At 45.3% G+C, this 20961-nt stretch overlaps 1 protein-coding gene across 2 annotated transcripts in view; it reads left to right on the plus strand.

Moving 5' to 3' along the window:
• The window catches only part of NAV2 (neuron navigator 2), a 396612-nt gene that overhangs the window by 258761 nt on the left and 116890 nt on the right, over positions 1–20961 (plus strand). For both annotated transcript variants that reach the window (XM_061201526.1, XM_061201527.1), the window contains exon 11: positions 12382–12504. In XM_061201526.1, coding sequence (XP_061057509.1) covers positions 12382–12504 — 123 coding nt within the window. The remainder of the gene's footprint in view (positions 1–12381; positions 12505–20961) is intronic.

Genomic DNA, 20961 nt, shown 5'->3' on the forward strand with positions numbered 1-20961 from the left:
TCTTGGCTATGGTAAACAGTGCTGCTGTGAACATAAGGGTGCATGTATCTTTTCGAATTATGGTTTTCTCCAGATAGATGCCCAAGAGTGGGATTGCTGGACCCTATGGCAACTCAAGCACAGTGTTTTAATCATTGAGGAGCACATCATTTGTTTTTTGGAGTTTGTACCATGTTGGACCCCACAGGCACTTCTTGGAGTAGGAAAGACGTTTACCAGCCTTAGTAGGAAAGGGCATTTTTCTGTGGCTCACATGGGAGGGACCCAGGCATTATCTGGGGAATGCCAAGATGGAGGCTGAGCTGATTTTTCTTTTTTCCGGTGGCCCTTGGTTTGTGCAGGAAGCCTTTTCAATTTAGAATTTTGTTTTGTTTTTAAGATTTTAAGAACTTCAGCATGCCCTATTTTACCAGGATTATACAGTGCAGCTTTTTTGGGGGAAGGGGTGGGACCCCAAAGAGGCAGCTGTGAGATCTGCCTGTCGTGGCTCAGGGCGGGGAGGGGCCCCGTCCCCACTCTCAGCCACAGTCTTGTTCCTTCCATGTGAATATATCCTGAGACACTTCTGTGACTGTACGACACATGTTTAGATGGCCTCACTTAATATGGAGGCCTGGTGCTTACGTAGTTCAAAATCTGAACTCTCCAGGAGGAAAATGGCTGGTTCCCATCCTCACAGAACTTTAACTCAGTGTTTTTCAGACTTAAGAAAAAAAAGCAAAAACTCTCATATACCTTAATGTGAAGACATCACACTCTGAATTGGGGGGAGGGGAGATGTGAGAGTAAGAATAAGTGTGTCTTTAGAGAATTACCGTCTCTTTAGTAGTTCCACGCGAACCAAAATTCTGTCAAACTTTATAGAATACCTTATAAAAAACATTGGGCCTTTTTAGTTGTTTGTTTAAAGTGGTAAATTTATAACATCAGATATGCTTTTCCAAACTCCTGCCCCACCCCAGCGATGGGCCCACTGCCACGGAGAACTGGTGTTCTGGCTGCTTGGGTGCTGTTTCTGAAGGTGACCCAGTGCTCATGGACAAATGGAAAAGCACACAGGGTCAGGCATCCTATGTTGTCAGCTGTTGTGTCTACTGGGCTTGCTGGATTTAGTGGCAGGTAATTCGAGTATCCTTGTGGTCACCCAATTTTGACTTAATCCCTGTGCTTGAAAGCCAGAGGCCTATATACGTATTTCTTTGTGTTGGAAATACATTTATCGAATTCCATTTAGAATGAGTGCCCAGAATAATGATTTTCTTAATGAAAATGTTACCTAGTAGAAATTTAGCATCTAAGACCACACAGTGAATCCACTGTACACTTTAGATCCTTTGTATTGGTACACGTATGTCTGTGTGAACTGTCTAATTTCCTTGCCCCAACCCAAGGCTGCCTGGCAAACACCTTCTCATCCTTCAAAACGCCACTTGAGGGATTCTTCCTCTAGGAAGCCTTTTCTGGCCCTTCTCCCTGCTCTGGCCCCTGCTGAGCCCCATGCAAACATTGACATGTCTGTTTCCCTCACCCAGACACTAAGCCCCTCAAGGTCAAGGACTGGATCTGATTCTTGTATCCCCAGCACCCAGGCCAGTGCCTGCCTGGCAGCAGGGGCTACATAAATGTTTACTGAACAAATGACAACACCTCAAAATGTGGACCATCTCTAGGGCAGCAGCCTGCATAGGGCTCTAGTGCGGTGCTTCCTGTAGCCTCCCAGCTGCTTCCAGAAATCTTTGCTGAGGTTGGGTGATGTCCCAAGGCCTGCTTTATGTCTCAGAAGGGGTTGCCCCCCAGTTACGTTAGTCACCTTCGTCCTCCACCTGTTCTCAGTACCCCTCGGCATTTCTTTGAGCCACAGTCTAGATAAGACAAAGTGAAACGTACATAAACCTAAACTCAAGTGCCAGCTGGCTTCTCCCCAGTTTGGAAGTGACTCTGGTCATTACCTAGGGGTGTCTATGTGGAACCAAAAGGGAAAGAGACTCTGGATGTCTGATTCCCACCGCTGGGAGCTCTAGTCATCTTGGAAAGGAAACACACAATCCTGAATGCCAGCACAAATTCCACCGACTCAAGGTGAAAAGTGAACTTGTGTCGTAGAGAACTTTAGGGGTCAGGGAGTCATGTCAGAAAGCATGGGAATGATAAGGTGTAGCAGCAACCAGAAGATTGGCAAGCGTGTCCCAGTGCATGAGAAGTGCCTGGGAGGACAGATTCTTTTGTAACAGAAGGTTATTTCAGGGTAAGGGCATCTAATTATGACACCCGCGCTGAGCCCCCCACCGATGACCCCCAGTACTCTGTATTCAGCATACCTGGCACTGCTCACTTATGTCCCTTCCCAGTCTGGACTTCCACAGTTGGACTGTTCTGGGGCCTGTAGACCTGAAAGTCCACGCGCAAGAGTTAACTGATATTTTAGAAGAAACTTAGAGTTCTAACAACTCTTATCAGGCCGTGATCTGAGATGGAGGGGCCATTAGGAATCAGGGATCGGGTACTCTTAACATGCATGTTGCCTCCTTAATATACAGGGCCAAGACTAGTTATTATAAGGATTTGAAAGTTAAGTTACTGTTACACTATAGTCACATTATGGTGACTTTTTAACTAACTCTTAGGGAAACTGAGGTCAGTCTAGTTCACAGTTCCTCCATCCAGCTCTCAAGACTTAAGCCAGCATTTCTGACAGCTTGATCCTGACTGCAAGAAAATTATTTAACCAAAAAAAAAAAAAAAAAAGGAAAGAAAGAAAAAGAAAATTACATGTCTGTTAAAAATACAGGTTTGAGGGAAGGGATGAACAGGGGAGGACAGGACATTTTTAGGGCAATAAAACATTAGCTGTGTGATACTGTGACAGTGGATACATATCATTATGCATTAGTCAAAACTCATAGAGCTATACAGCACAGTGAACTGTAACGTAAGCTATGGACTTTGGTTAATAGTGTATCAATATTATTGATAATAATGTTAGTTATTAGTATCAAATAATTATTAGTATCAAATAATAATGTATCAATATTAGTTTATCAGGTTTTTATTTATTTATTTATTTATTTTTGGCTGTGTTGGGTCTTCGTTTCTGTGCGAGGGCTTTCTCTAGTTGCGGCAGGCGGGGGCCACTCTTCATCGCGGTGTGCGGGCCTCTCACTATCGTGGCCTCTCTTGTTGCGGAGCACAGGCTCCAGACGCGCAGGCTCAGTAGTTGTGGCTCACGGGCCCAGTTGCTCCGCGGCATGTGGGATCTTCCCAGACCAGGGCTCGAACCTGTGTCCCCTGCATTGGCAGGCGGATTCTCAACCACTGCACCACCAGGGAAGCCCAGTTTATCAGTTTTAACAAATGTATCACACTGATGCAAGATGTTAATAGGGGAAACTGGTGGTAGGGGAGAAGGAGTTTAATGGAACTCTACTTTCCTCTGTGCAGTTTCTCTATAAACCTCAAAATGCTTTTAAAAAAAAGGTCTATTTAAAAATGCAGCTTTGGGCCCCACTAATGGCATTCTGCATCTGTGAAGCTGGGGCCTTGGAGTCTGCATTTTTCTCAGTTCCCCAGATGATTCGGGTGTATTCTAAGGTTTGAGAATTCCTGGATATCAGTCAGTCTCCTTTCACCATCTGTTTCATTCCAAGAAAGAGCTTAAAGGGGCTTTGTCTAGAGAACCGTCTCCTGTGTGCTAGAATGTGTTTCATCTTTCAGTAGGTGGACAAAAAGCTTCCTGCTCGTGCTAGAAATACTTGCTGCAATCCCACACTGACAGTTGAACCACAATAAAGAGAATTCAGGCCAGACCAAATTCCAGACATGGGGACTGTCAAATTTCCAAAGTGTGCAGCCTTTCTTCAGGAGGGTACCCTGCCAACACCCATTTTAAACAAGCATAGTTATGGGTTGTAATGAAAAATTTATATGTGTGTATTTATTTAAATAGGGGTCATAAATAGGGATAAATTGTTATAATCCCTGGCTCTCTATGTGACTGTGTATTTTATTAGTACAGTTATGGATTTTTAAAAATGTATGTATAGCATTGATATGTGTATAGATCCGTAGGCAAGCTAAATCGAAATGCTCTGGTAATCAATGCTAGATGGAATTTCGTTAAACTTGTAAAAATCCACATTACATTTTGCAAAAGATGCAAGAACCATAGCAGCATGTTTCATCACCATGCAGGAATTTTCCCACTAGTTCAGTCTCTCCTCTGCTAGGAGTTTGGTGGAGACAAACCCAAACCACAACAGTGGTGAGATTGAGTCTGTGTGCTAGAAGCCAGGGTGACTTGTGAGTTACAGCGATGCCATGTGCCAGTGCGAAGTCCGTTTACAGCAAAGACAAGCAAACACCTTGCTCTGCGGAAACTGTATATGTCGAAGGGACCAACTCAGCCAGGATCCACTTCTGCCCTAACTCTGCAGAGGGGCCACTGATACAGGGCCTGGGCGGGGTGGGGAGGGGGGTCTGTGACCTGACTTGAACTGGATACACGTTTTATTCATACGAGAGATGGGTTTTATGGCTTTCACGGGTTTCTCTGAGGGGTCCACAACTTAAGAAGATTTAGGAATTTCTGCTTTAGATGGTGGTCTCTAAACTGCTTTTGGTTGTGTCAGAAAGAGCTTGTTCCTCCATTAGACGCTGTATTTGTTTTTTAAACATACATATGCTTTGTGACTGAAACACTGTGCATACTATAATACCTGCATACACACAGGATTTACAAGGGACGTGATAAGAAATAAATATAAACAGAAGCATTTTAGTTTTCACCCCTGTGGGTCATCTTATGCTCCCCACTACAGAGACCACTGCCTGAGGTCACTGCTTTCCATTCTTTAATGCACATTAGAACGACGTGGGGACCTTGTTGAACTGCAAGGTCTGATTCAGGAGGTCTGGGACGCCGCAGTTCCAATAAGCTGCCAGCTGATGCAGAAACTACTGGTTCAGCGGCAGGTAGAGGAAGAGGCAGGTGTTGGGTTTTGTGGCATGACCCCTGCAGTGTGCCTTCTGTTCTCTTCAAGCAGTTTTGCAGCACCTAGCTTTCGGAAATAAAGTCTGTGGCACCACTTTCACCCACTGAGGCTTAATGGGGCCGCCTGGGACCCTTTGACTCCTCCTTTCCTCAGGGCTCCCTTTTCCTGCTGTTACCTCTGTCTCCGTGGCCTGCTGGAGCTGAGCTCTTGCCTGACTTGCTTAGCAACGTCTTTGCAGTGCTCCCCAGAGAGGCGTGCCCTGGTGACTAGGTAGCCAGAGTAGGCTCCAGACCTGCTGAGCCTAGCTCACTTCTGCAGGCTTACCTTCCTGCTACACCAGGGTCAGAGAATTGAGCCAAGCTTTCCCCAATCGTCTGACTCACTTCACAGCCAGGACTGACTCGGTGAGATGGAAATGAGATGCAGATGAGCCACAGACGGAGCTGGTGCCCCTTGAGCTGTGGATGCTCCCGGTTGGTGGCTCCTGGCCACTGAAGGAACTTGCCTGCAGTGAAAGTGACATCTATTTGCCATAGCCCTGTTCTGTGCTCTGAGCCGAGGTGGCTCATGGCATGGCCTCGGGTGGCTGCTCCAGGATTCAGCGAAATAAGGGCAGATTTTGCTGGAAAGGAAAATTGAACTCTCATATCCTCCTAAAAAGAGCAAGATACCAGCTCGGGGATGTCCTGAAGAGCCAGCTGTCCTAGAGCACAGTGGGAAGCGGTGCTGATCGCTGCCCCAACCCTGCTCCGAGCACGAAGGTAGGAAACTGGTCCTGTAGGGGCACATCCCCCTCTCCCTCTGCCAGCAGAGTTATTGGAGGAGTTCCCCAAAAGACATGAACACCAAAGAAATGTTTCTTCATTATTTGTGTTGTCTAGTCTGGATTATTTATACCTGAAGTCCTATTATTGCAGGGAAACCTAATGAAGAAAGACATTGGAAACTTAGACTTTCTCTCTGAAGGCCGCTGTAAGTTTCATTTCATTGTGTGTCAGTTTGGGATGGTCCATGATAGAGAAGCAGCAGCAAACTTTTCTTTGATTAGGACTCACCTTTATTTGATTTTTAGATATTAAGGCTATGCAGTGGGTAGGGTCTTAGAATTGCTCTGTGATACGTTTCCGTACTTGTCATTGGAGGTGAGGGCAGCAGGGGGGTGGATTGGTAAATGAAATATGCCATATTTGCCTCAGATTTTGTGCCTAAAACCTGAGGGCAAAGCAGTTTCCAAGTGTTTCATTAGTAAAATTTTAAGTGTTCGCCTTAATTTTAGTGCTGCAGTCTTACTATTATGATTATTATTTTTGCTGGAGAGGAAAACTGAACTCTCACATCCTCCCAAAAAGAGCACTGAAAAGTTTAAAAATCTTTTTTTCCAACCATGTTTTTGCATTTCAAATGCATCTTCTCCCCTTAAGTCAAATGTAGCAGATTCTTTTTTGTCACTAAGATCAACTTTCTTCAAAAGGATGCAGGCAGCTTTGTTAGACTTGCTTGTCAGTTTGTCCTTCCATGACCCAGAGTGAAATTTATTCATCTGACTTCTAAGAGGCCCTAAACTAAAGGGATCCTTTTACGGGTTGGTCCAGAAACTCAATTTACATCCTAATAAACTTAGAATATAAATGTCAGGCCTATTGTAATGGAGTAGAAGAGCACTGTGAAAGCATTGGTTGTTTGGGGACTTGGGTGTTGGTGAAACTCAGATGCAAGGTCTTTTCATCTGCCCACATCATTTTCTTTAACCTTATACAACGAAGTATGTGTTGATGTATATGTTCATATATTTATATTGATGTTGGCAAGGAATAGTTTTTAAATATGCAATTCTTTTATTCCATTTTTCTTTGCTACGTTCACATTTAAACCAAATGTGTGTCCCAGAAATACAGACAAGCTGACATTTCTTTGAAGAAAAGTAATCACTGAGGCTCGATTTTTTTTTTTTTTTCTTGTCGGTATTGCTTTCATTTCTTGCCTCTGAGAGTTTTTAATTTTTTTATGCTGTGGTCTATTAGGAATACACTGAAATACATCAGTGTACATATTTTTCTCCCTTCCCATCCCCTCTCAACTCCCCCAGTTCTTGACAAAAGGTGATTCCTTTTTCGATCAGTGCGCGAGCCCGTTTGTATTCCTTATGCGCCAGGTTGGGAACTTTGGGAAGGAGGGGTCCTCTTTCCCTCCTTCTGAAGGTGACTCACAGAGCCAGTTTCACTTGTTCTACATTGTTGCCTCACTATGTACATTTAAAGAAGGAGAAGAGATCTGTTGACAATGTTGGACTCAGAATTTAGCGTATTTGTTCTGACAGGTCCTATGAGATTCCAAAGCTTTTTCATAGCTCCTGTCAGTTACACAGGATGCACCTATTTTGTTGAGAAAGTTCCTTGTCATAGGCTTGTTGCCTTCACAGGTCTCTTTTAGCTGGAGGGGTGGTGAGGTCTACCCTGCAAGTCTGGTCATTCCCCGAAGGTCTGGGGTGACTCAGACAGGATCCAGACAAGTGGCGTGTTCTGAAAAATCTACAGGAGATATCAGTGAGACAATGCTCGCCAAAAATGGAGTGCTGAATTGTGGCGGTATCGAAAACCTGTTACTCACTAGCTTACTACCTTCATAGCTTCCCTGGCTTCTGGGCAAAGGTCTCAGCCCAGCCTGGCCTCCCAGCCCTTCCTGACTGTGCCCCAGTCCCCTTGCAGCCCAGCTCCTGTCTTTGTTCCTGGTGCTCTGGCAACAGTGAACTACTTCCCATCCTCTTACTCTCCTCTCTGCTTTTGTACATGTTATCTATGTGCCTAGATGGATCCTCCTCCTTTGGCTGGCAAACTCCTATGCACCCTTCAAAGGCCAACTGTGACTCCTTCCCCTTTATGCGCAGAGCCTGTCATACATCCATCTGGAATACCGCTCATCCTGCAGTAGGAGAGTTACCTATTTACATATCTGAGACCCTTGTTGACTTTGAGCTTCACTAAGCAGGACAGGAATGAGACCTTTCTGTCTCTGTAACCCCAGCCTGGCACAGAGCACGTAATATTTGTGGAATTGAAAGAGGAGGAGGGACTGCAGAGTCACTACTCAGAGATACAAGCCATCGCTGCTGCTGATAGTAACAGCAGCTAATCAATTTTAAGGGCTCCTGATATAGCAGGCTCTGGGCATTATACACACTGTCTCAGTCTACCCACCACGGCCCTGTGAGGTTAATGTGTAGTTTCACTCATCTTGCAGATGAGGAAACTGAAACTTGGAGAGATTACCCTCCAAAAGTGACAAAGCTGGGATTAGAACCCACCTACCTGTACTTGATCTTGACCTCAGTTTCATTGTCTTCATCTAAAAAATAGAGATAAAAATAACACTTGATAAGACTTTTTTGAAGATGTCATGACTTATGTGAGGCACTTAGCACAGCACCCAGCAAGAATCAGTAACCGTTAGTATTTGCTAACAATGATGCACACAAGGGCCCTCAGCTGGCAAGGGGCAGGGGAGACTTTGAACCCAGGACTCGCTGACAAGTTAGAGCCATGCTCCTAACTCTGATGCTCGTGGGCCACCCCAGGGTGCCCCGGCTTTGAAAAGCAAGAAAAACACCCCACAGACACCCTGTCTCTTTAGCAGAGGCTCCCGCCCTCCATCCAGGAGCCTCTGGGGAAGCAGCGGAAGGGGCAGGCAGAGAACCCCCTCCACCCATCACTGCGGAACTCGGGAGGACAGTGTGGAAATTGTTCAGTTGCCTGGTGGCTTAGGACCCCAGCAAGCCAGCATTAGGATATTACCAGCACCTCATTAGGCTCCAGCACTAATTATTTATTTCTCTGTGGAGAAGGAAAGTGTGGCCCTGGTGCTCAGGGATTCGGTCCCTAGATCAGCTGGTTCCTTTCCTTCTGACCTCAGGCAAGTCACTGCATCTCCGCCCAATGGGAGCCTCTGATAAAGCTCCCAGAGATGGGATGCAGCCATCCCTCCCAGCCTCCTGAGCCTTCGGGAACATAAGCCTTTTCACCTTCCAGGGCGAGGGCTGGTCTTTTAGATCAGCACACCAGTGACGGCTTCATCTCTAAAATTATGCTTCCTAAAGGGATGAACTGACAGCAGTCTATATTAATGCATTCACTAGCCAATTCCTGTAGAAATTTGAGTTGAACCAAAAAATGTATATTTTTCATTGAGACCAGAAGAGTTATTAAAAATATATACAGAGCTTTTTATAAATCAGACTACTGTATTTGGTGGATAATAATTTTAGAAATAAATACTTTAAGTTCTTGAGTGTGAGGCTGGTTCAAGTGACAGCTATCTCCAGTGCTGTGCTGTCTTGCAGTGAGAGGACATAGAATTTATTTTGAATATTAAAAAAAATATGATTGAATACGTTTTTACAAATCTCTGGGAGAAGAGGTAAATTCCCTCTTTTCCTTAACCACTTCTGACTCCTCCCTCCTTCCTTCCCTCTCTTTCCTTCTCTCTCCCTCTCTCTCCCTCTGTCTCTCTCACACACACACACACACACACACACACACACACACACAATGAATGAAAAAGATTTGTAAAGAATGGATTTGTGGATCATTGTCACATTGGTTACATTTGATTCTGGCTTTCAGTCTTTGGTGCATTTGAGAAGGCAGAGGATCCTGATTTATCCTTGACTTTCCTCTCCTCTCTGCCTAAACAAAATCAGAATTCCCAGCAGCAGTTGACACACTAAGTTAGCACATCCAGTCCCATCTCTCCAAGGCCCCCCACCTTCATCGGTGGTCAGTTTTTGACACCACCATCTTGCACCCGGTGTTAGTGGGCTGGGGGCTGCAGCACATCTCAGCATTCGGTCTCTGGAATGCTCACCAGCCTCTGCCCTTGGCCTTCACAGAAAGCCAGGGCTGTGTATATGTGGGCCTCCGTCTACATGCCCGGGTAAGTGTAATTGCCCAACCATGTGTGTTGTTTCACCAGCAGTAAAAATCCAGCAGGGAGATGAATGCTAAAATTAGTTTGTCCTTTGACAAGATCTCCCCAGTTGAAAAATTTCTGTTTATCTATATGGCTGAGCAGACTTTGCTAAAATCGAAATTAACTGCCTTGTTTAATGGTGCAGCAGATTGTGTTTTGAAGAGTTTCCACTGAAATCTCCGTGAAAGGACATTTACTCTAGAAAGTCTAGCCTCTGGCAGAGTTACTGCATTTTTCTGTAGGTGTTTTTTTTTTTTCTCTCCTTATGTTAATTGTAGGATGCACACATGGAGTCCACCACTGGACCCAGGGTCACTACATCTGTTGGGTGAATGGGTGGGTGGGTGGATGGGTGGATGGATGGGCAGATGGGTTGACTGACAGACAGTTTAATTGCCGTATGTCTTAGATGTCAAATTTGCTGACATTTAAGAGGAAGAATAACCTGTAATTGGTTTCCTCCCAAAATGTTTTTTGCTGAACTTCACCCTACGGCTGTATCTTTGGGCTTCATTCAACAAAAGCAATATTTATTAAGCACTTAGTATGTGTTAGGCACGTGGGATATAGATTTGAACAAAATAAAATAGTCCCTGCAGTCAAGGAGTCCACTATCCAGCATGGGAACCAAGCATCCAAAAGTCATTACACAAATAATTATTTAACTATAGCTGCAATCGCTGGGATTTTTGGTTTTTCTTTTTTCTTTTTTCTTTTTTCTTGAGGAATAAGTCAAATACCATAAAATTCACCATTTTAAAGTGTACAATTCATTGGGTTTTAGTATATTCACAGGGTGGTTTTTATCTTACGGTTGAGTGAAAAAAACCAGTCTGTTGTGTTGTTTTGCTGGTGCACAAACAATCGGTTTGACTGACTTCAGCAGATTTTCCATTATGCTGGCATTGTGATCATTAATGTCATAAACGGGGATGAATGGGGCCATCAGAGAAGTCAATTCAGACATGGTATCCTGGAAGCTGCCCTAAGGGAGAGAGAGTTCTTTTGACCCAAAACAGAAGCTCCTTCTCACCCAAGATGGCTTCTGTGAGAACTTTCTTCTCTGACTCTAACTTGACCCTACTGGTTCTGGGAAACCTCCACAGCATCCTGTAAGTCCATTTTTCTAAGAATATATCCTAAGAAGTTCCTAAACTAGAGGTGGAAGAATCTCAAGGGTTGAGAACCCTCAGGATCTACGCCATATATTCTAAAGCCAAGATACCAAATGCGGTGAAACATTCCATGATGTAGCTCAGCTGACTGTTGCAGCAAAACAACCACTCATTCATTGGTCTTCTTACTTCCCATTATTTGACTTGAAATGCAAATCACTGGCAGTTTCAGATGCATTGCGGGTCTATCTGATAGGGCCCATGTGGGAATTTAAGGGATCTGAGTTTGGATTCTGGCTCTGCTCAAATTTTGCTTTGAATTCTTGTTCTCCTCTGGAGATGGGGGTTATGGCACAAGCAGTCTCCTTTGTGGGGTGTCGTGGAGGAGCGAAGGTACATGAAGTAAAGCTGCTTTGGACCTGAACTACCTCCTACTGGTAGCTAATCTTTCAGGAACTGGTCTGATTGGTAAATAGTCAGCCATCTATACAGAAAGTTTCAGGGGTATCCCCTTTCCCCTGACAACACTGATTTCATCAGAAGATAGCTTTGTGGCATCACCGAGAGATCTAGAAAAGTAAAGGAGCATTACTGTTATTCAGAGAGTTTGGGACACCCGCCTTAAGACATCAGTATCAGCGGTGAAATTTACCCTTGTAGCTATTTCAAGATGATGACTATCCTAATAACGTCTTCTGTTTATACGATCTTATACAAATTATAGAGCGCTGTGATATTCCTTACCTCACTAATTCTCATGTCCACCTTGTGATGCAGGAAGGCTGTGATATTCACACAGTTTAGATGAAAAACACAGGACTCAGAGAAGTGACTTGCCCATGACGCAAAGCTGGCTCTTGTATCCTCCATCTTTTCTTTCTTTTCCTCTTAAAAGCTTGCCTACTTTTTCCACTGCACTGTTCTGTAACATTTTTCCCTATGATTTGCCGATGACTTGTCAGTTCCATTCACAGTGCTTAGGTAAAACACCTGCTTGTATAATTGCTGACATTAAAAAGAATGTCATGAATGCATCTGACAGTTGATTTTATTTACTAGTTCCCTTCTGCTTCATAGATTCCTGTGAGTTTGGGTTAATTAAGCCGACTTATTTTTGCTAGCAAGCTGGTGATCCTTTGGGTTGAGTCAGCTGAGTTATCCCTGGGCTGTGATCAGTGACAGAGCCTTGGGAAAGCCTCAGTTCCTTCCCCCTTAGAGCACGGGATGGCCATGCAGGGCTTCTGGATATGAACCGCAAGATGGCACAGGACTTGCTCTTAACCATACATTTGCGTCATCCTCTTCTCCTTTCAAAGGTACATGACCGATGGTGGACTTGGCCTCTACACCCGCCGCCTGAACCGGCTCCCTGATGGGATGGCTGTGGTGCGGGAGACCCTGCAAAGAAACACCTCCCTGGGCCTCGGAGATGCTGACAGGTAAGCCTGCTCCACTTGGGGTTGCCCGGGTGTGGAGGTCATTCCAGAGGGGCCTGAGAAATGAGGGCGGTGATAGTGAGAGCGGATGGGTGCTACTTTAACCCACCAGAGAGGTTGGGAGGCCTTGAAGCTGGGCCTGGGATTAGGACCTGGCACAGCAGGAGGGAGAGGGCTGCTGACCAGCTCTTGCATCCTGCTTCTGGGTAGGATGGTGCTTCTGACAGCACGAACCCAGCGATCTCAGGCTGGGCAGTTTTTGTTGTTGTTTTGACTGTTGCTACTGCATCTTTTATCAGTTCAGCAGGCCCTGGGGATCTGCTTTGCTTCCTCTGTTAGCCAGCTTTCTAGGTATTGCACCTTGGAAGGAACAGAGTCCCTGGTGTTGCACAGAAGGTCTGTGTGTAGAAGAGAGCTCTCCTGGCCGTGGCTGAGCAGGCTTCCCCATAATTCTCCAGTTGCCTGGTGATAGGAGGCAAGGCTTAACCATGTAGCTTTATACACTGCATGCTGAGTAGTTGACATGACAGGACTTGACCGGTCTTCATTGCTTCAGAGAGAAAAAGAGCTTCAGAAAACACTATAATAAAGAAGAATATTTGGCCTCTAAGTTTCTAGTCTTTACTCTGACACAAACCAATTCTATGACCATGAGCAATTTATTAAAGAAGGGGCTTGGACTGTATGATTTCCAAGATCCCTTCCAGTTCCGATGTGCTATATTTCTAGATTTCAGTACCCTTTAATGATCTGACTGTTGAAGGATTTTTCTGGCATACTTGGCCTCTTTCCACATCTGGGTTGATGAGACATAACATGGAATTTTAAATTTATTTTTATTTATTTATTTTTGGCTGCATTGGGTCTTCGTTGCTGTGTGTGGGCTTTCTCTAGTTGTGGCGAGCGGGGGCTGCTCAGCAGTTGTGGCGCAGGGGCTTAGTTGCTCCGCGGCATGTGGGATCCTCCCGGGCCAGGGCTCGAACCTGTGTCCCCTGCATTGGCAGGCAGATTCTTAACCACAGCGCCACCAGGGAAGTCCCCATAACATGGAATTTTGATATGAGTGGTTTGAAATCACTGTGCCAAATATTTGTATCACAAGCCCAGCTTCTTACTATTCTCTTAGCAGGACATACTTTTTTTTTTTTTTTTTTGCTTGTTATTCCTATTAGCTTTAATCACATGTTTAAATTAGAATCCTCGACTCTTAAAAACCTTAATTTCTAGTGAAAACTAAGAAGTAAGCAATTATGAACTGAGCAGGACATACTTTTTTACAGAGAGTGATATAACTTCTGTAGTTCTCTGGCTTCAGAGAAATAGGGCAGCATTATTTTGAAGTTACCCCCAGAAATGGAATTTGCTGAAGAGGAATCCTCACCTTCTCTGGGGAAGACTTGGAAGCTTGGGCTGGTGTGGAGAGTGCTGAATTCGTTATCGGGAACTTGGCATCTGCCCCAGGCCCAGACTCTGCCACCAACTCAACTATGTCCTTCTCCGAGTCTCCCCAGCATCCAAGGTGGTGATTGATACCAGAGAGGACAGAAGACTTTCTACTAGGGTGCCAGCTCAAGTCAGCTTTTTTCCTGTAATTTTATTTAAAGTATTGGTTTGAAAATTCTATAGAAAGATGAACCGTTTGAGAACTGCTCTTTCTAAGGCTAAAACTCTCTATAACTAAAATCTTTAGAGTAAGTATCGGCAAAAGAAAAATCAGTTGTTGTAACACCCCCACTGGAGATTTCACAATTTGCTAAATTATTTTGCTTATTTGCATTCTCTTGTAAACATGGAGTTGCTTAGTAAATCTATTAGCATAAAGTGAAGGCCTTTTTCCCCTTGTAGCGAAAGCAGGGTCTGCAGTAGACAATTTAATTTAATGCTTCATTGCAAGGTTAATGGAATGATCATAGATCACAGCTGAGCTTGTTCCTGCTTTTGGAGGTGGAGGATTTGGGCGGGGACTGGAAAGATGGGTGGCATTTGTTCTGTTGTTCCAGCTCAGCCCCTATGGTGGGACCAAGTAGACAACAGTGTCTCCTGGTTCTCTCCAAGCTGGAATTGCTCAGATGTGGTCATTTAAGACTGAATGGATAACTGACCAACTTTTTTAAAAAATATATTTATTTATTTATTTATTTTCGGCTGCATTGGGTCTTCGTTGCTGCACGTGGGCTCTCTCTAGTGTTGTCCAGCAGGGGCTACTCTTCATTGCGGTGCACGGGTTTCTCATTGTGGTGGCTTCTCTTCTTGCGGAGCACGGGCTCTAGGCACGTGGGCTTCAGTAGCTGTGGCACAAGGGCTCAGTAGCTGTGGCTCGCGGACTCTAGAGCGCAGGCTCAGTAGTTGTGGCGCACGGGCTTAGTTGCTCCGTGGCATGTGGGATTTTCCCGGACCAGGGCTCGAACCCGTGTCCTCCGCATTGGCAGGCGGATTCTTAACCACTGCGCCACCAGGGAAGTCCCCTGACCAACTTGTAAAGAAAGAATTCAGGTGGCTTTAAAAAAAGGATTTAATAATGCTTACAAATGTTCTATTTTATATAAAAGTGTTAACCTGTAGGCAGTGAGATATTCTGCATTATTCTTGAGTATGTTAAATTTCTTTACTCTCCAAAGTTAGTGTAAACAGACCATAAGAATTCTTTGTCTTTGGCTAAGTTGAAATAGCAGTAGATTTATTTCTTTCAAGTTCCTCATGTAAATCTCTTCCCAAAACTATATTCTACATGAGTGTGTCCCAAAGTGAGAGGCTAACATTAATAGTACAGGAAATAATTTTAGATGCTAGACAGGGAAATACTTCTTTTTAACAATTACATTTTAATTGTAATTAAAAAAAAAAACCTTACAACTAGCATCTCAAACCCATGATTTTACAAATATTGCTTAGGGTAAGGATGGTGTAGGCTTGGGATGATTTAACGTGAAATATCAAGGAAGAATATCACAGATGGTGTGCAGATATATTAAAAAATAAAAAGTAGTATGCAAATGGCTGCAGGCTAGGTAATCCTGTTCTTATCCTTGAATTGGAAATATGTGGTTTAAATAATTTAGACAAGTGAAAAAAAAAATGCAGAGAACCCAGCACCTTTCCAGAATTCTTCCCTTTTAACCTGAAAAAAAGAGCTAAGGTATTTCCGTGAAGTTTTTTATAAAAAGACAGCCCAGTCCTTAAGGATTCACACACAAGCAGTAAACTACATGAGTTCTACAAAGGAAATAGGAAAAGTACTGAGAGATGATTTCTGATGAGCCCTCAGCAAAGGGAAGGCAAGCACAAGAAGGGCGGACCACCTCACAGTGCAAACAGGAACATCATTGACAACTTGGCAGTGCAGCCCCGAAGGACAGCTCTCTGGGGGAAGGCCCTAAAGGATGCCGACCCACCAGGCAGGCCGTGGCTGTTGGTGACGGGATGTAGCTGGGGTATCTTCAGGGTTATTAAAAGTAACTGATAGGAACGTGTACCTTCAGAGTCTGGGAAACAGAGACCATATCTGTTTGTGAGTCTCGTTATGTCACCAGCCAGCTTCTGAGAAATAATAAATGACGATCGTAAATTCAAGATGCCAAGTCTGTCCTTGATCTCCTGTCACTCTTTAGGGTTGCCACCCGTGGGCTCTAGTTTTTACCTGATAGTCATCAGGAGCAACTTTCAGCAAACTAGAGCCAGCTGTCTGAGAAGGGAGGATCAAAAGGGACAAACGGAGGTGGCTTATTACAAGCTGTTGCCCCCAGATAACAGATAACTAAAGAGAGCTTTGGCATGGAGGTCTGTGGGCTGGCAGCCTGGGAGAAGGAAAGAAAATAACAAGGAGGGCCCAGGGGCTGGGCCCACAGTCGCATGGTTTGTGGAACTCCGGCTGGTTGCACGCACTGCTGTCTCCTCGGAACCCATCAGAAGTTCTTGAACTCCAGTGAGTTGAGTGTTTTCAAAGCTTAAAGGTCAGCTGTGGGAAAGTTTCCACTCTCAGGTCCCTTTCTTTGTCCCCCCAAAGCACCGCTGTGGCCCCTTCTGGCATCGTGCTTTAGCGAGCAGTGAGCTAAGACAGTTAGATGCTCCCCCGATGGTCATGTACGTGTCATTGAGAGCACGTGGAGGACAGAAGCCAGGCTTCTGTGCACATAGATGCCGAGGAGGACTTTGCATTACTTGGTAACTTTCTTCCCAACCATTAAAATGCTTATCGAACACCAGTTGCTTTTATTAATTTAGGTAGTAATAAAAATAGCAGAAAAACTAATGCCGCGTGTTAAAACGTCAGCCTGAGACTTGAACAAAATGAAAATTGCCCTCTGACACCACCAAACAGGAAGGAGAAACTATTTTGTTTTGTTTTGTTTTTCCCTTGTTACAAGATTTTCATTGCCCTGCAAATTCTGCACATTTTAGGTATTGAGATGGCATTTCAGTTGGGCTTCAGTCATTGTATAAACTGGACTGTCTGCATTTGGGACCCAGGCCTTGGTGCTCGGAGCCGTCCCAGCTTCAGCTTGAACAGGGAGTCCCACAGTGTGAGGATGTAACTATGCAACCTGGTATTTGACCAGCCTGCCAAGCCAGGCCCTCCTTCCTCGGTGGGAGTGTCACAAGATCTCCAAGAGCCCAGGGCACTGCTTGGCTTTGTGATTTGTGTGGAACAACACGGCCTCCTGGCACCAAGCAGTGCATTCACAGATTCAGGCCCGACCTGGAGAAAGGAGTTGAATCCAGGCCAGAGCACCCCAGCCAGCAGATGCAATTGGTAGGAGCCCTCACCATGTGGTAGGTCCCCAACCCAGCTATTTCTTAGGCATCGCCCCTGCTGGGATATGCAGGCTAGAGGGAGCACAGATGGGAATGACTTCTCCCCTCGTCCTCCCTTCCAAGCCTGGGGTAAGGAGAACAATGGCCCCACAAAGATGTCCCTGACCATATCCCCAGCACCTGTGAATATGTTACGCTACATGACTAGGGGAATTAAGGTTGCTTATCAGCTGACGTTTAGATAGAGTGCCTTGGATTATCCAGGTGGGCCCAATGTAATCACAAGGTCCTTAAAAGTGGAAGAGGCAGGAGACGGGGGCAGAGTGATGAGGTGTGAGAGGCACACCACCTGCCCTGGCTGGCTTTGAGGATGGAGGAGGGGGCCACAGCCAAGGAATGTGGGTGGCCTGTATAAAAAGGAAAGGGCAAAGGAACAGATTCTGCTCCCCTACAGCTTCCAGAAATGAATGTAGCCCTGCCGACACTGTGATTTCAGTCCATGAGACCCAATTCAGACTTCTGCCTCGAAGAACTGTAAGACAGTACATACTTATTGTTTTCACCCACCAAGTTTATTAGAATTTGTTACAGCAGCAATAGAAAACTAATACACATCTTTACCAGAAAATAATAAAACACAAGGAGGAAAGGGGCGGGGTGGGAGGGATTGGGAGACTGGGGTTGACACATATACGTTATTGATACTATGTATAAAATAGACAACTGATGGGAACATACTGTACAGCACAGGGAACTCTACCTAATGCACTGTGGTAACCTAAGTGGGAGGGAAGTCCAAAAGGGAGGCGATATCTGTATGTGTATGGCTGATTCATTTTGTTGTGCAGTGGAGGCTAACACAACATTGTAAAGCAACCATACTCCAGTAAAAATTAATTTTAAAAAAAGAAAATAACAGAAACAATCATAGTCGCTATTTCCTGATGGATCGCTATATGCCAGGAACTGTGCCAAGCACCTTACAAACTTTGTGTCATTAATTCCTAACCCTGACCCTTTGAGAGGAGGTATTATCCTAGTTTCATAGGCTATGAGAGGGTTAGGTTGCATACACAGCTAACTGTCTATAGTGTCCAAGCTGGAATTGAAACCCAGGCCCACCAGACCCCCCCAGAGGCTGTAACCACCTGCCATACTGCCCACTCAGGGAGCCCTCTGTGCAGGGATTCTTCCCTAGTTCCAGCCCTTATCTTGGTGTCATCGCGTTAATTGAGGCCCTACTCACTAAAAAGGTAAACAATGCCCAGATGCCTGGAAAGGCGAACTCCATCCTTAAGGGACAATGCAAAACAGTTTGCATTAAGAGGGAAGAGGGAATATTTCTTGACTCCTCTCCCTCCATCCCACACTTTTCTCACAGGGACACTGCAGATGGGCTGACCCTCATCCCTTATCCCATCGTGATTTCAGGCCTCAAGGAAAAGGCCTTTCTTACACAGTGCTGGGCCAGTTTACCCCTTAGCCTCCTTGCAGGTTTGGAGGAGGGATGCCTGTTTGTGGATTCTGATCTGCTGCCAATTTGGGTGGTTTGCTGGAGGAGGGGTCCACAATTTCAAGATCCCAGGCCAAGGCTGATCCTTCCTTTTAATGATCCCAGAAATCCAGGGCCCATAGAATCTGCTGAGATTCTGCAGTCATTTGAAGAATTCTCCCTGCTCCCGGCTTACCACTGTAGTCCCTGAGGCATTGCTGGAGTTTCTCTACCCAGAGTTTGGGGGTCTGCGGGCCTACTTGGCTGAGCCATGGTCTAAGGAGGGCTCCCCTAAAATGTTCCCTCCCTCCCCCTCGCTGTCTCCTCTCTGTGTCTTTTGAGCACTGTCATTTCCTAATCTTCCCGCCGTCACCGAGGAAGCCAAGAGGGCGGGGTTTGCCCTTCTTTTATCACTAATCGCACTTCATGCCATCTCTGGCTGCCAGTATTTGAGCCCTGTTTCTCCTGCATTCATGTGGTGGGAGTGCAGGACTGAAGATCTGTACCGCCCAGTGTAAGGACCCCCAGTGGGATGTGGCCATGGCAGTGTAAAATAAACCAAATTAAAAGTCGGCTTCTTAGTCACGTGAGCCACATTCAAGTGCTCCCAGGTCCCACGTGGTTTGGGGCCACCCTATTGGAGAATGCAGACACTCTTCAGTAGATAGAGAACATTTCATCACTGCAGCAAGTTCTTTTGGGCAGCGTTGATATAGACCAGCTCATTTCTATTTCAAAAGGCAGCTGTGGAGTAAAGAGAAGACATGGGGTTTGCTGTAGAGGGACCCTAGGTCTAGTTAAAACTCCTGAGTTTCAGGGTTTTGTCTCTAAAATGAGGACAGTATTCACACGTGCCTCACAGGACTGTTGTGAGGAGGGCCCAAGGTGACGGTAGGGAAAGTGCTTTATAAAGTACGGAACAAAGATAAATACACTGATTATTCTTCAGCCTGCAAGCCATTCAGGGCAATCTGGCCTCTAGCCCTCTGCAGTTCTCTTACCTTTATATTTAATTAACTAATAGTTAAGCCCTCTTCTTTCCGTAACAGCTTAGAGTAACTATGTATAGTAAAAGAACAATTGTAAATTAAAAGAATGAAACATTAGGACAGAAGGAAATGTAAGTTAGAATATGACATTTAGAAAAGGGAGAAAATTGAGAATACAGCTGTACATAAGGTCCTACATGGTTGCGTATTTGCGTGGTAATTCAGCATTGAGATTCCTACTGGACTAAGTGAAAATGAACTTTGCCTTCATCTTGCCTTGCTTGGCTGAATCAGTTGATCTCTCTCCCTCTCCCCCTCTCTCCCTCTCTCTCTCTCTCTCTCTCTCCCTCCCTCTCTCCCTCTCTCCCTCTCTCTCTCTCCCTCTCTCTCTCTCCCCCTCTCTCCCTCTCTCTCTCTCTCTCTCTCTGTCTCTCCCCCTCTCTCTGTCTCCCTCTCTCTCTCTCTCTCTTTTTCCCCCTTCCCCCGCCTCCATCCCTCTGTCACCCCCAGCCCTTCCCCTCTCTTCCTCTCTCATACTCCTGGCCTCCTCCTTCTCACTGCCTCATAACTGCCTATTATACCCACTAGTGCCCCCAAGCGTTTTCCTAGTCCTGCATTCCAGGGTTATACTCATTTTCTTCGAATAAGAAGATGCCTCTAGTACAGTGCCCAGCATCAATGATCTTCATTGTGTTTCTTTTCCATCCCTTTCCCCTTTCTTCTCCTGCCGGTGTGTAGCAAGAGAACACAAAGTAGGAGAGAGTGAAAGTCACTTTCATTTTAAAGCTCATAAAAGGAGCCTTAGAGGCAAACCTCTATTTCCGTGGTAACAGGATCATAATTACTGCATTGGCGTTTCCCAAGGGCCTCTTTTCTGCCGGTACCACTGGCTTCCTTTTTAAGTAAGAGCGGCTGCTTGTGGAATGGGTGGGCAGAGGCCACCTGTGCTGAACAGGGAGCAGCGTTGACAGGAAGCAAACCATCTGCACCTTCAGCCACAAAGGAATTCTCCCAGGGGGTTGTAACAAGAAGAGAAAGAATGGTCTGTGGAGTATCATTTCTCATCCATGCAGTGTTTTCACTTAAAAAAAAAAAAAAAAAGGCAGTATAGTGGCCCCACGAGAACCCTCCACTCCCTTATGCTGCCCGACTTCATGGCTTTGTTCCAGGGCATGCCATAGGAGAAGCACAGCGGAGTGTGTGTATGTTAGGGGACAGGGAAGACAG

This window comes from Eubalaena glacialis, chromosome 10 (assembly GCF_028564815.1).
Source record: "Eubalaena glacialis isolate mEubGla1 chromosome 10, mEubGla1.1.hap2.+ XY, whole genome shotgun sequence".
NCBI lineage: Eukaryota > Metazoa > Chordata > Mammalia > Artiodactyla > Balaenidae > Eubalaena > Eubalaena glacialis.